Source organism: Myodes glareolus, chromosome 20 (assembly GCF_982192425.1).
Source record: "Myodes glareolus chromosome 20, mMyoGla1.1, whole genome shotgun sequence".
NCBI classification, from domain to species: Eukaryota; Metazoa; Chordata; class Mammalia; order Rodentia; family Cricetidae; genus Myodes; species Myodes glareolus.
The window spans coordinates 19,367,271-19,382,904 of NC_142045.1; the positions used below are offsets into that span (position 1 = coordinate 19,367,271).

Here is a 15,634-nt window from a genome sequence, read left to right on the forward strand (position 1 = left end):
GCTCTTTTACTCTTTGCCAAGAGCACAAGGTAGAATGCCCATTCCCCACGGGCAGCCATGGCCTCTCTGTGACTTTTTCCCCCAGATGTCTAGTCTCCTCTCTGTTGCCAGACTGTCCCTGTGCCCTCCAAGAGCCATCTGCCTCCTCCTCTCTGCCTCCTCATCCCCACGCTTCAGGCTTCTCATTATCTGCAGCCAAAACTCAACAATATCCGCATTATGTCAAGGGTTACACCAGACCTGCAGATGAGGGAAAAAACCACAATGTCTGTCGAGAGAAAAATTTTGGCAGGGTGGAATTTTCTAGAGGTAATTTGATAAACTTATTGATGGTCAAGGATTGTGGAAGATAAAAGTAATTTATCACATCCCCTAGATGGACTCTGTAATTTAACAGAGCCTTTAAAGAGAAATTTAGAAAGTGGATCAAAGCCAGTACAGGACAGTTTTCATTTCTTTTGTGGCAAGGGGCGGTTTTATGTCTAGCAAACAAGAACTCACTTTTGTTCAGCTACCTTAACTCACACAAGCTTGATTGTGGACATTACCCATTTTTATACATGTCCAGGCCCAATTACAGTTTTAAACATGTTTTATCTTCATATCACAGAGAGTTTTAGATACCCCTATGGCCTGTTGGAGTTGGGACAGGCTCGTTTGAATAGGATTTGCATGAGCCAAGAGCATCTTACACATTGGAGAAAGTGGCACCAACCAGGAAATGTTTGGTGTCGATAGCTGCGCAGTCTGCTCCACTCACTGTTCAGAAGTCTACAAACCCCAACAGAGAACCTTTAAAGGGTCCAGACTAAGGTGGGAACTTTCCATAAGTTACCTTGTGGAGAGAGAGACGTCACCATAGGCAATAGGAGAGAGACAAATGTCTGGATGACACCCGAGCCAACTGTAGGCCCCAAACACAGTGTAACTCAACTCAAGTCAACTCAACTCAAGTCAACTCAAGTCAACTCAAGTCAACTCAACTACTGGAACAGAGCAATAACCACAGAGGTGAACTATCCCCTCAACTGCGCACCCATATTCCTTCCGCTTAAAACAAAAAAGTAAAGTGAGCTTGCTCGACAGAGGAGAGCCTCTCAATTTCAGAACTGCTGGATTTCCCTCTGCAAAGTTGTCCCCCAAGCAACCTGAGCAGACATCTTTGGGTTATCGTCGTTACTGTAGCCCTCAGAGCACTGAGCGTGGTCAGGGCGCAATTCCCTTCTTCCCTGCTCTTAGAACACAGCTTTATTTGAGAAAAGAGTATGCCCACTGAAACGTTTCCTCTAGACTCTCATGCAGCTAGGGTGGGTATATGAACTATATCAGGTTTATGGGACACCAGTAGAAACGACCTTGCTGCTCACATTCTTCCTGTGGACCCTATTGATACAGAATCCACAAAAACAAAGGTTAAATGATGGGGAAGATCAGCAGGTAGACAGGAAAATCCTGTCTCTCCAATGACGACAGTGCCATAGAAGATGAGCAGGCTCCAGCTCACCTTCCCTGCGTCTTTATGTGACAAGAATAAACCCCTGCGCGTGGATCGTTTGTTTATACTCGCTATGAAAAGCAGATGCTTGACAAGACCGTTTTTCTGAAATAATGCCTTTTTTTTGGCACTAGAAGGGGCTGTGTTCCTGAGACTTCAGAAATCGTGAGTTCTGAAAGCTGGAGATTGGGGATGGAGAACTGGTTCAGTCGTAAAAAGCACTTGTTCTTGCAGAGGACCTGAGTTTAGTTCTCAGTACTCGCATGGTGGCTCACAATCATCTGTAGCTCCCAGGGCTCTCACACCCTCTTCTGCCCTCTGCAGGCACCAGGTGTGGAAGTGGTACACATACATACATGCAGGCAAAATGCTCACTCAATGTCCATTTTTCCCCCTAAAAACTGGGGACAATAACATTTGTCTGAAATTGCAAAACTTGGGAGATAGAGGCCTGAGGGTCAAGAGTTCAAGGCCAGCTTTGGCCAAGTCTAGAGCAGCCTTGAACGCTCTGCAACTCTGTCTCATCAGAATAATTTTTTAAAAAAAACATCATGAAGTGTGAAGGTATAAATTTTTAGAAGAAAGTAGAGGGCACGAGCTCTTTGACGTTGATCTTGACAAAAAAAAATTTCTTGAATATGGTCTCAAAACATAGGTTTAAGAAAAGGTAAAATGTATCATCAAACAAAAAGACTTCAGCAGAGAAAAGAACTAATAAGTAATATGAAGAGATGAGCTATGATATGAAAGAAAATATTTGCTAATATGTTTGATGACCGATTATATCCAAAATGTATAAGGAACACTGTAGTAAAAAAACCAAATAACCTGACTAAAAATGGACAAAGAATTTGAATAGTTACTTTCTCAGACAAAATGGCCAACAGGTGTCTAAAATGCTGCTTCACATCACAAACCAGGACACTGGCAAAACTGCAACATCGTGCCAACCCCCATTCCCTGACCCCCACCCCACCCCCACTTGTTGGGCTGACTGTTCCCAAAAGTCAAAAGTTCTGGTGAGGAAGTCAAGGGACAGGAAGCCTTATCTTTTGGTGGGAATGCAAATTACTATGGCTGTTATGGAAAACAATTTAGAGATTATTCCCCAATAAAATTATAGCCGTGCTATAAATTTTAACATGTCCCACCAATCCCACTTATGACCATTTATCCAAAAGAAATGGTATCAGTTTCTCAAAGAGACAATAGCAGTGCTGTAGTAATTGCAGCGCAGCGCGCATCGGCTAAGACGCAAAAGCTTGAGTCCATTGAGACGAACGCAAAGGAAGTTATTACTTAGAGAAACACACACTACACTATTATTCAGTCTGCAGGAACAAGAAAACTCTACCATTTGCAGTAACGTGAACTGACCTGAAAGACATCATGCTAAATGAGATACAGAAAGACACTGGGTAATTTTACTTACATGTGGACTCTAAAAAAACCAAATGTCTAGAAACAGAGAATTAAATGGTAGCTGTCAGGGATGGAGGCTAAAAGAGATAGGGAGATACCAATAAAAATATACGGTTTCAATGACAAACATGGAAATCTTCTAGGGATCTGTTCCATAGCGTTGTATATTTGAAAATTTCTAATAGGGTGTTTTATAGCTATTCTTGCCACACACTCATGGTAGCTATATGAAGAGATGGGTGTGTTGATTTGCATCACTAAAATAATTTCACTATACATATCTAAACATCACAACTTAAAGAAGAAACAAATATTAAATCCACTGAAAGGTAACAATTGCTCAATCACTAAGAGAAATGAATGACTGGGGATTTCACCAGGGCACCGGGCTCCTAAGTCTGTCTCTTTCTTCCATGAATTCTAGCCTCTAAGAGCCACACTGAGCTCAAGGAAGGTAATGCTAGCTCTTCAGGACCTGTGAGGGAGCAGGGGAAAATGGATTTCCTGAAACCATCATGGAAGTGATCATTGATTTTGAGAACTCTGCTTTTATTCGACCAAGAAAGAAAGCTGGGCACGCTCGCTCTTCAAGGTCAAACACTGTTTAGCGCTAGGGGAGCCCTGAAATGACTGTCCATGTCCAGGATGTAAGATGCCCATTTGCTTTTTAAAAACCAAAGAGAGAGGAGAAAGCAAAACAATGAAAAACTAAATGTTATCATCCTTAATAACACAGCTTGGCAATTAATGGACTGTAGGAATGGATAGAGACATTTTGCCGGGACTCAGGCAGAAAGCTGATGGGATTCTGTGCTGATGCATTGTGGAGCTTTTTAATTGTTTCTCTAAATGGTCAATAGTTCTAATTCACACGCAGTACGTGGTTTTAATCAGCCGAGCAACTGTTCTGCAGGTTCCTTTGCTTTTCTCACAGAAAGTGCAACATGGTCGAAAGCAAAGCCCCTCGTTAAATTTTTCAAAGCTAAGTGCTTGTATTTAAGAAACTAAAAACTGGGTTCTAAAATTGCATCAACGATGTGTAGAGCAAATTACCTTGTGTCTCACATAACCCTGCCCACTCAGCCCTGACTCTAGCTTAGAAAATGTTTTGATGTTAACTGGCTGTTGCCATTTGAATCTCAGAGAATTTTTTTCACATTTATTTGAAGGATATGAACCACCACGAGAAATTAAACTCTGGCTCTAATTCCCTGTGCTGTGGTAGTTGTAGCTCTACTAATTACTTGAGGATGGTGTGCATGTCTTTAGTTACTTTTAAAAACTTCTCATGCGGTTTTGATGATGTCATATTGATTTTCACCACGGGAGCACAGCTGGGACATACTTTAGAGACAATGATAGCGAATGTCTTCATTTGCATTACATGGGGTTGATCAATGAAAGCACTGGCTAGCAGGCTGATCTGGCTTATCAGCAACATGGCATGCATGAACGATGATTCTTGGTCAATCAGAATACAACACCAATGATTACAGGTGCTCACTTGTATTAAAATAGAATTGACGGGCTCTGGTCTTGGACACTGCCACCATCAATGTGTGTGTGTGTGTGTGTGTGTGTGTGTGTGTGTGTGTGTGTGTGCGCATGCATGCACATGCTGTAGCACATATATGGAGCTCAGAGAACAACTTTTGGGAGTCAGTTCTCAACTTCCACCCTGTTGTTTCTGTTGCTGCGCCGTGCATTTCACGTTAGCTGGCCAGCTGGCTTCTGAGCAATTCTGTCTCAGCCTCCCATCTTGCTGGGGGAATGCTAAATTACAGATGCATCCCACGCATACAGTTTGTCATTGCCATTTTTAAACATGAGAGGAAGGTATTTACTTTTAGAACTGTCTCAGTTTCCATTGTATATTATAAGGGCCACAGGACTTTGACCCTCTTTTCAGAAGTGGCCCATGCACTGAGGTAGGAGGACTGAAAATAAGTTTGAGGCCATCCTGAGCTACATCATAGGTTTCAGGCTAGCCTGGGCTTCAGTATGAGACTCAGTCTCAGAATCCCACCAACCATAAAAAAAAACATTTTCCCCCTTGTTATTTTATTCTGTTGGATATTTATGATACCGTCAACCCCGTGAAAACACGTTTTTGCTTTTTTTTTTCCCCATTGTACAGCAGAGTGACTCCACATTCAGACTTTCTGATCTCCATTTCCCACGTCACACCAAGGCTTTGCTCTTCTCATTGACAATAATGGTCACTCTTGATCAGACTGTCTATATGTGACAGAACATTACAGACATGAACACACACATTTTCATGATTTATAGTCATACCTGAATCCTTAGACAGCTATGCAGAGTTAGGACTTTGAATCTGTCATCGAGCAGAGAGTAAATATGTGATATATAAATATAAAATGTTACTAATTTCCTCACTTATTTTGTTTCTAATTCAGTGTGCTTTGGGATGGGGAATGTAAGAGACTGACAGTAATTCACACTTTTAAGACGTCTTGGAGTCTTTGGCTGCATTTGGAGTCCCCATGGTCCTGTCTGGTGACTGAGAATGATATGAGTCCCTCCGCCCGTTTTTCAGCTCTTGGCTTTAATAGCACACATGACCATCTGGGAAACGAGGAACCGTGCATGCCTGCAGAGACAATGTGTGATTGATAATCCATTTATATCACGGGACAGATGAACTTACTGGTCCCTTAGATTGTTCCTACTTTCTCACTACTGGCTGCAGGTTAGCTGTCTTATACCTCAGCCTAGCAGAGGAGATGGTATGACATCAGTTCTTTGTCTTTATGCCAGAACTTACCAAATGGCATCTTCGACCAAGAAAAGAGAAATAACAAGAGTCATCTATGAAAGCGTTTCTGAAATTTCAATTCATTTAGGAAAAAAAAAATTCCCCAAACAGCTGCGTGGTTAATGGCTAGTGAAGACTATGGGAGCTGTGTCGGTGGTACTCAAATTGCAATCAAGCTAATTGCTCAGGAGGCTGCCTTGAAGATGGGTTGGATACATGGCTTACGGTTTGTGGAGAGACGACATGGGCTGTAAGTGGTCTCTCTTATTTCCTCTTAAACAGGAGCAACAGAGTCCAGACCACTGAGGCTGCACTGCCTCTCACTTGTCACCTCTCTTGTTCTCTCACTGTTCCCAACCCCTTACCTGGCTCCTTGATCATTTGTCAGTCAACAGAAAGATACTGCTCACCGTTAGGCACTAGAAAGACCAACGCTATCACACCAGCTGCAAGGTGTGAGGAGATTTACGGGTGGAAGAGGCCATTCGGGCTTGGCTTGAAGCCAAGCATCATTCCTTCACTTAAGTCCTTTTGCATTTTGAAGGTAGGCTAAGATGGGATAGCTTCTGTCTCTTCTCTTGCTCCTTAGTAGCTAATGTGTCCATGCCAGAGAAAAACCAATGGAAAATAACAGCTATTTCTATTCCCAGTTAAGGAATACATATTTATGTAAAATAGTTAATAAGCGAGTCATTTGCCATAATTTTCACAGTGCCTTATAATTAGTACCTGCAGGTCAGGATGCTCAACAAGATTATTAAATCCATGAGCTGTGTTCAGTGAGTCCCTCTTGACTCCTCCCCCACCTCGCAGAATCATTCAGCTCCAGTGACTTGTGTTTAGAAGACAGTTTCTCAAGGCAGCCTCAGCATTTAACTCCTTGTACTTCAGGACTGCTCTTTCCTCTTAAAAGTATTTTTTTATTGTTCTGTTTTATTTTGTTTTTGAGAGATATAGTTAGTAAATAAGGTCAGGTACATGTCTTTACCTTAGCAGGCAAAAGAGTCAATGGCTTCACACAAGAGTGCATACAGTATCAGAAAGGATAATGTTAACTTCCTTGTCGCCAACATACCTTTCTCCAGGATGCTGTGGAAAAAGCATCAGGTTTCCATCTAGCTTATGCAAGTATCATGCCCAAAGCCTTACATCAGGACCACAGTGCCGGCTTCCTAATCTTTTATGGACCCTCACCGGCCCACCATACCCTTGGCCAAATAGACTTCTTTCTAGCTTTCTTGTTTTCTTTTGGCTCTTTTGCAAGCCACCATCCTCAAACTGTACTCTCCTTTATCTTTCCGAATGATTTTCTGAAATTCTTTGGCAAGATCAGTGAGTAGGACGTTTTGCATTCTCTTTTACCGATTGGGTGGGATTTTCTTTTTCAGTCGTGATACAGTTAAATAAGTGATGTTAAGTATAATAATTACTGTTTTCCCAAATCACACCAGGCAACAAAGTGCTTATTAAGAGCAAAGACATGAATTACATGGGGCTTTCTCTTGCCAGCTTGGTGGGCAGTAGTACGGAATCAAACATGAGTCCACCTGGTGCCATCAAACTGGCAGCAACTCTTACCTCTCCGGACTCACAGAACAACAGCCTGGTGGTCAAGTTGCCAGACTTGACAGATACAAATACAGGGTGCCTAGCTAAATTGGAATATCATATAAACAGGATAATATATATATATATATCCTATATATGAATGCCCCCAAATACTGGAGAGAGCACATTTAAAATAAGAAATTCACTCCATTCATTGGAAATCCTATTAGGACTAAACATTTTGTATGTCCTCTGTCAAACCCAGTAAGTGAAGATGCAAGAATGTCTTAGCAATCATTTGAACCCTCTGGTGGATGTGTGTGTGTGTGTGTGTGTGTGTGTGTGTGTCTGTCTGTCTGTCTGTCTGTGTCTACCTGTGTGTATGTATATTACAGTGACCAGCTTTGGGTGTCATCCCTTGGTCACCCTCTACCTTACGTTTTTTTTTTTGTTTGTTTGTTTTTTTTTTTGAGTGAAAGCTCATGATTTTATTGTCTTCATAACAAGGTCAGCTTAGAACTGGATCACTTGGCCCTTTCTCTTCTTATCACCTCCCAGTTCAAAATGCTTGCATCTCTTAATAGCCAGCATCCTCTTAGATCTGCAGTTGGGCTCCACACATTCCAGTCTCAGCACAATCTTCTTTGTAGTTTTCGCCTTTTTGCGGAAAATAGGCTTAGTCTGCCCACCATAGCCACTCTGTTTCCTGTCATAACGCCGCTTTCCCTGGGCATACAAAGAATCTTTGCCCTTCTTGTATTGTGTCACTTTGTGGGGTTGGTGCTTGCTGCATTTCTTGCAGAATGTCTGGCGGGTCTTAGGAACGTTCACCATGTTGGCGGGTGCGATTTCGGCACAGAAAGAAAGAGGCAAGGCCAGCAACCCTTACTTTTTGAGACAGAGTCTCTCACAGGCTTGGAGCTTGCTGAGTAGGCGAAGCTGTCCAATGAGCCCAAGGATCTGCCTATCTCCTATCTCTACCTTCCTAACTCTTTGATCACAGGTATCCCTGCCAAACTTGTTTCTTCTGTGGTACTACACATTAAAATCAGGTCCTCATGCTGGTACAGCAGGCACTTTATTGACTCAATTGTCATGCAAGCCCCCAAATTTTTATTTCATTTTGTTCTATTTTATTCCACTACTATCACATGGAGTATAGGCTTTGGCATTCTATTTTTCTAGTTTAATATTATATGGATTCCCTCATTCATTTGAAAACCTTTGTAAGTATTATTTTCAATATTACTGCATGTTAAGCAAGAGAAAAAGCATCTTAATAAGAAAGCAAGGTGTGAACTTGCTGCTGTTTCCTAATGATGTAAGGCATGTACAAAACTCTAAACCCATATAAAAAAATCAAAACTGAAAAATGAATTTAGCAAAGTTGCAAGTTACAAACTCAACATGCAGAAGTCAGCAACGTTCCCATATGCCACCAATGAATCATCCCAAAGGAACTGAAGAAAAACTGTCCCATTTGCACTAAGAACTATGAAAAATGAAAGAGTTACAGGCTGCGGCGGTTTGAATAAGAACAGCCCCCATAGGCTCGTAGGTTTGGAGGCCTAGGGAGTGGCACTGTTGGAATATGTGTGGCCTTGTTGGAGGAAGTGTGTCACCGGGGGTGGACTTTGAGGTTTCAAAAACCCAAATCAGGTCCAGTACCTCTTTCTTCCTGCTGATTATGGTTCTGAATGTAGCTTCCCCTCCAGCGCCATGTCTGCCTGATAGTTGCTGTGCTTCTCATGATGACAATCGACTAAACCCCAAAACTGCAAACCAGCCCCCATTAAATGCTTTCCTTTATAAGAGCAGCCTTGGTCATAGTGTCTCTTCACAGCACAGAACACTGACACATGATAATTTAACCAGGAAGGTGAAAGACCTGTTTATAAAAATTTCTAAGAAGCTGGGCAGTGGTGGTGCATGCCTTTAATCCCAGCACTCAGGAGGCAGAGGCAAGCGGATCTCTGTGAGTTCAAGGCTAGTCTGGTCTACAAGAGCTAGTTCTAGGGCAGGCTTCAAATCTACAGAGAAATCCTGTCTCAAAAAAAAAATTCCAAAAAACCAGCCAAACAAAGCAAAACCTCTAAGACTCTGATGAAAGAACATAAAGAAAACATGAATGATTAGAAAACTGTTTCATACTCAGATATGGGAAGAATGGATACTGTGACAATGTCCATACTATCACCCAAAGTTATTTTAGATTCATACCATTGCTCTCAAAATTTCAACATCATTTTTATAAGAACAGACAAAGTAAATCAGGTGAAGTCAGAAATAATCAAAAAGAAAAATATTGGAGAGATTCTATGCTCTGATTTTAAAGATTGTTATACGGTGATTACAAGTAAAGCTGTCTGGCACTGGACTAAAAACACATACTGGCTGACGGGAGAGGATAGAAAGAGCAGAAATGACCAACACGTTCATGCAGAATTGACCACTGATGAAGATGACAAGACACATAAAGTGCAGTGACTGGGAAATGACAGCTGCTCGCTGGCTGGTGTTTGAGAGACTGAATACTTATGCAGAAGAAAGACAGTGTATTGTATAATATTTCATATACAAAGAGCAATGGGAAACAACTAAGGGCTTAGATACAGTACCCGAAACTGAAACCTCCTAAAAAAAAAAAAAACTGAAGTGTTGAGCTCTTTGACAGGTCTGGGCAATAACGCCTTTTGAATATAACTAAAAGCATCTACAGCAGATAGAAAGGGGACAAATAAGAGTTCTCACACAAAAGGATTCAATGTAATAAAGGAAACAATTAATGAAGTGATGTGACAGTCTACAGAACAGAAGACTGTTTGTAGTCATTCATTTGATAAGGAGTTAATAGCGAATATACATCAGGAATCTGGTAAGTGACCCAGATCCTCTTTTTGGTCCCAGTCCTATTGGTTCTGAATCTTTGGGACTCTTCCCAGGTCCCCAGTCCTCTGACCTGCCTCAGGGCTCTCTTGAGCCACCCATACAACACTGGTGACAGATCCGGTCCTTCTGAGTCCCTCTTCGCTATACTCTCTAAACTGCTGAGTCTACCACCCTGATCAGGGCATGATTCAGCAGACTTAAAATTCCTATCAAAAGACATGGCCAGCAATCTAACTCCAGAGGTGTAGGTCCCATGAACAAATGGTGCTGGCATAACTGGATGTTAACCTGTAGAAGAATGAAAATAGATCCATATCTATCACCATGCACAAAACTCAGGTCCAAATGGATTAAAGACATCAACATTAATCCGACCACTTTGAACCTGATAGAAGAGAAAGTGGGAAGTAGTCTACAGGATATAGGCACAGGAGACCACTTTCTAAGCAGAACCCCAGGAGCGCAGACAATAAGAGAAACAATGAATAAATGGGACCTACTGAAACTGAGAAGCTTCTGCAAAGCAAAGGACACTGTCAGTAAGACAAAAAGGCTACTTTCCGACTGGGAGAAGATCTTCACCAACCCCTCATCAGACAAAGGTCTGATCTCCAAAATATACAAAGAACTCAAGAAACTAGACACTAAAACTCTAATTAACCCAATTAAAAATGGGGTACTGAACTGAACAGAGAATTCACAACAGATAAACTTCGAATGGTCAAAAGGCACTTAAGGTCATGCTCAACCTCCTTAGCGATCAGGGAAATCAAATCAAAACAACTTTGAGATATCATCTTACACCTGTCAGAATAGCCAAACTCAAAAACACCAATGATAGCCTATGCTGGAGAGGATGTGGAATGAGGGGAACACTCATCCATTGTTGGTGGGAATGCAAACTTGTGCAGCCACTGTGGAAATCAGTGTGGTGGTTTCTCAGGAAACTGGGAGTCAACCTCCCTCAGGACCCAGCAATTCCACTCTTGGGAATATACCCAAGAGATGCCCTAACATACTACAAAAGCATTTGTTCAACTATGTTCATAGCAGCACTATTTGTAATAGCCAGAACCTGGAAACAACCTAGGTGCCCCTTAATAGAAGAATGGTTAAAAAAGGTGTGGAACATATACACATTAAAGTTTTACTCAGCGGTAAAAAACAATGACATCTTGAATTTTGCATGCAAATGGATGGAAATAGAAAACGCTTTACTGAGTGAGGTAAGCCAGACCCAAAAAGAGGAATACGGTATGTATTCACTCATAAGTGGATTCTAACCATAATTAAAGGTCTTTGAGCCTATTATTCGTGATCCTAGAGAAGCTAAATAAGAAGGTGAACCTGATGAAAATCATGTAGCTATCTGCCTGGAGATTGGAAATAGACAAGAGTCCCAGGTAACCTCGGGTGCATGGCGGGGTGGGAAGGTTGTTGGAAGGGGAGAGGGTTAGAGAGAAGGGAGTAGGGGAGGAATGGGGAAAGCTCGGTGGACTGGGATGGGGAGGAGGGAGGAAGGATGGATATGGGATCAGGGAAGAATATATTTCAACTAAGGGAGTCATTTTAGGGTTTACAGGAGACTTGATTATAAATGGGATCCCAGGTCCAAGGAGAGATCCCCAGATTGTTCTCTGTACAGAGGAGAGGGTGCCTGAAACGGCCTTGGCCCATAACCATACTGATGAATATTTTGCTTATTACCATAGAATCTTCATCTGGCGATGGATGGAGATAGAAACAGAGACCCACATCGGAACACTGGACTTAACTCCCTAGGTCCAAACGAGAAGCAGAAGGAAAGAGAACGTGAGCAAAGAAGGCAAGATCAGAGAGAACCTTCATCCGACGATGGATGGCGATACAGACAGAGACCCACATTGGAGCACCGGACTGAGCCCCTCAAGGTCCAAATGAGGAGCAGAAGGACGAAGAAAATGAAAAAGGAAATAAGGACTGCAAGGGATGCGATCACCCACTGATACAAGGGGACGGATCTAATGAGAGTTTACCAAGGCCAGTTGGACTGGGACTGAACGAGGACGCAATCCAACCAGATTCTCTGAATGTGGCCGGATTCTCTGAATGTGGCTGGCCCGGAGTCTTTCTGAAAAGCCATTGACAATGGCACTGGGACTTGTTTCCTCTGCATATACTGGATTTTGCGGATCCTGTCTGTCTGGACACTCACCTTCCGGGACCTGGAGGGAAGGGGGAAGGAACTTGAACTTCCCACAGGGCAGGAAACCCTGACTGCTCTTAGGGTTGGAGAGGGAGGAGGTGAGGGAGTGGGGGGAGTGGGAGGGTGGTGGGAGGAGGGGCAGAAATGGAAACTTTTATAATTTAATAAAATTATTTAAAAAAAAACAAATCTGGTAATATGAAAAACTGAGACAATCTGTACCCCTCAAAGATTATCAGTCCAATAGAAGGGTCCCCAACAAAAACAGCTTAGATGAAACTCAAGGCACATAACACAAAAGAACAATTGTAAGAATGCTCAAAGTGTTCAGGGAACTCAAAGAGGACCTGAATAAACCCCTGAATGAACTAGAGAAAACAAGGGGAAAAGATGCTAACATTAGGGTCTTAGTTAGAGTTCTATTGCTGTGTAGACCCACTAAGACAACACAACTCTTGTAAAAGAAAACTATTTAGTTGAGGTAGCTTACATTTTCAGACTTTCGATCCATTATCATTATGGTGGGACATGGCAGTGTACAGCCAGACATGGTGCTGGTTACATCTAGATATGCACGCAACAGGAAGTGGTCTGCCTCACTGAGCATGGCTTGAGCATATATAAGTCCTTAAATCCTGCCTGCATAGTGACACAGTTCCTCAACAAAGCCATACCTTCTCCAACAAGGCTACACCTCCTCATAGTGCTACTCCCTTTGGAGGCAGGCCATTTTCCTTCAAACTGCCACAATTTGTTTTAATATTGTAAGAATGACCATGCAATTTCAATAAAAATCCCTATGACATTCTACATAGAAATAGAAAAAAAATCTTAACATTCATATGAAAGCATAAACATCCTGATAGCCAAGCAATTCTGAGCAAGACGGATAGTGTTGTCCTGATCTCAGGTCACACTCCAGAACCATAGTAATAAAACTGCACAGATTCCTATGGGGAGTCAATAAAGTTTGGCACATCACTTTGAGGCAGAATCAAGGCCATCCCCTCTAGATCTAGACTGAGTAAGGTATTCCTCTAAAGAGAATGGGCTCCAAAAAACCAGTTCAAGCACTAAAGATAAATCCTGGTCCCACTGTCAGTGGCCCCAGAGACTACCCCATGGTAAGTCTTATCCTCTCTGAGAAGTGGATGGGGGTTGGGTTGGCTGGATGGTACGGGAGCAAGAGGACTTGATGACATGCACATTCATGAAGCATTCCATATTTTTGACTGTATTGTGCGTTGATAAATAAATAAATAAATAACAGATATTAAAAAAGATGGCACAGTATTGGCTTAAAAACAAACATGTAGTTATGGCCCCCTTTTCATTTCCCATCTTGTTAATTTGTGTGTTCTTGCTCTGCTGTTTGATTAGTTTGGCTAGGAGTTTGTCAATCTTGTTGATTTTCTCCAAGAACCAGCTTTTTGTTTCATTGATATTTGGATTGTTTTCTGTGTTTCTATTTTGTTGATTTCAGCCCTCAGTTTGATTATTTCCAGTCTTCTACTCCTCCTGGGTGAGTCTGCTTCTTTTTTCCTAGAGCTTTCAGGTGTGCTGTTAAGTCTCCAGTGTGTGCTTTCTCTGTTTTCTTTATGTGGGCACTTAGTGCTATGAACTTTCCTCTTAGCACTGCTTTCATAGTGTCCCATAGGTTTGGGTATATTGTGTCTTTATTTTCGTTGAATTCAAGGAAGACTTTAATTTCTTTCTTTATTTCTTCCTTGACCCAGGGGTGGTTCAGTAGTTGACTGTTCAGTTTCCATGAGTTTGTAGGCTTTCTGGGGATAGAATTGTTGTTGAATTCTAACTTTATTCCATGGTGATCTGATAGTACACAGGCAGTTACTACAATTTTTTTTGTATCTGTGTATGTTTGCTTTGTTACTGATTATGTAATCAATTTTTGAGAAGGTTCCATGAGATGCTGAAAAGAAGGTATATTCATTTCATTGTGCTAAGACCATATCTTACCTGTTAATCAATTTGTGAATGTTTGTAGTCTTTTTTGTCTATGAATTATGCTACTATGAACATTATTGTCCACATATTTGTATGGAGATATGTTTTCCATTGTCTTGGTGAATTACTGAATGACATAGTAACTCTGTCTTTAACTTCCCAAACAATTGTCAGCCTGGTTTCCAAGGCGACTGTGGCATCTTACATCACCACCTACAATATCTGAGCTTCCGGCTTCGCTCTGTCTTCATCACCCCTCACTTTGCTCATTGTTTAAAATCGCAGCCATCCTATGTGTTTTAGTTAGGGTTCCTACTGCTGGGATGAAGCATCATGGGGAAAAGCCACTTGGGGAGGAAAGGGTATATCTGGCTTAAATATCCTGAATCACACACTACCAAAGGAAGTTCCAACAGAAACTCAAAACAGACAGGAACCTAGAGGGAGGAGCTGATGCCGAGGCCATGGAGGAGAGCTGCTTATTGGCTTGCTCAACCTGCTTTCTTGTAGAACCCAGGACCACCAACGCAGAGTATTGCCATTCACAATGTGTTGGGCCCTCCCACATCCATGAGTTAAAAAAAGACCTTCAGGCTTGCTTGCCCACAGAACAGCTCTTCTCTTCTCTTCTCTTCTCTTCTCTTCTCTTCTCTTCTCTTCTCTTCTCTTCTCTTCTCTTCTCTTCCCTTCTCTTCTCTCCTTCTCTCCTCTCCTCTCCTCTCCTCTCCCCTTCCCTCCCCTCCCCTCTCCTCTCCTCCCCTCTGCTCTTCTCCCTTCTTTCTTTCTGTCTTTCTGTCTCTCTGTCTCTCTGTCTCTCTGTCTCTCTCTCTTTCTTTCTTTCTTTCTTTCTTTCTTTCTTTCTTTCTTTCTTTCTTTCTGTCTTTCTGGGGTACTTTGCTACTGTTTCTGTGAAGAGAAGACTTGAGGTCAAACAGTAGGAAATAAAGATCACCGAAGAACGCTTCAAAGCAGATCAGTGCATACAATAAAGACTTAAGAAGGAGTTTGTTTTCAGAGCGGATCAGTGTCCATTAGGAACTAGCCATTTTAGTTAGAGGTGACTTGAATCTACATTTTGAGACAAGAGTGATCTGTGGAAGACTGGAAGATGAGCATAGGAGGGGAGGGAACCAAATCGGTCACAGAGTAATCTTTTCAAATCATGTCTTATAAGTTATTCAGCACTTAGCACACTAGCCATTATGGCTTCTCCCTGTTTTAGAACATCTCCTTTTGCAGTTCAGGTTACAGACAAAGTGGAAGGAAAATGCTTGCACATTGACATGTTCATGTTGCCAATGTGTTGATTCTCAGCATTCTGGAGAACTTGAGCAAGTTCTGTGCCGTTGCT

The 15,634-nt window shown here is 42.0% G+C and overlaps 2 protein-coding genes across 2 annotated transcripts in view; both read right to left on the reverse strand.

Annotated features, from left to right (window-relative positions):
* Positions 1-15,634, reverse strand: part of Schip1 (schwannomin interacting protein 1) — a 726,814-nt gene that overhangs the window by 387,877 nt on the left and 323,303 nt on the right. The window lies entirely within an intron of this gene.
* On the reverse strand, positions 7,718-8,107 carry LOC148118783 (large ribosomal subunit protein eL42-like). The gene has a single exon (XM_087899461.1). The coding sequence runs from the start codon at positions 8,076-8,078 to the stop codon at positions 7,758-7,760; it is 321 nt and encodes a 106-aa protein (XP_087755587.1). The 5' UTR covers positions 8,079-8,107; the 3' UTR covers positions 7,718-7,757.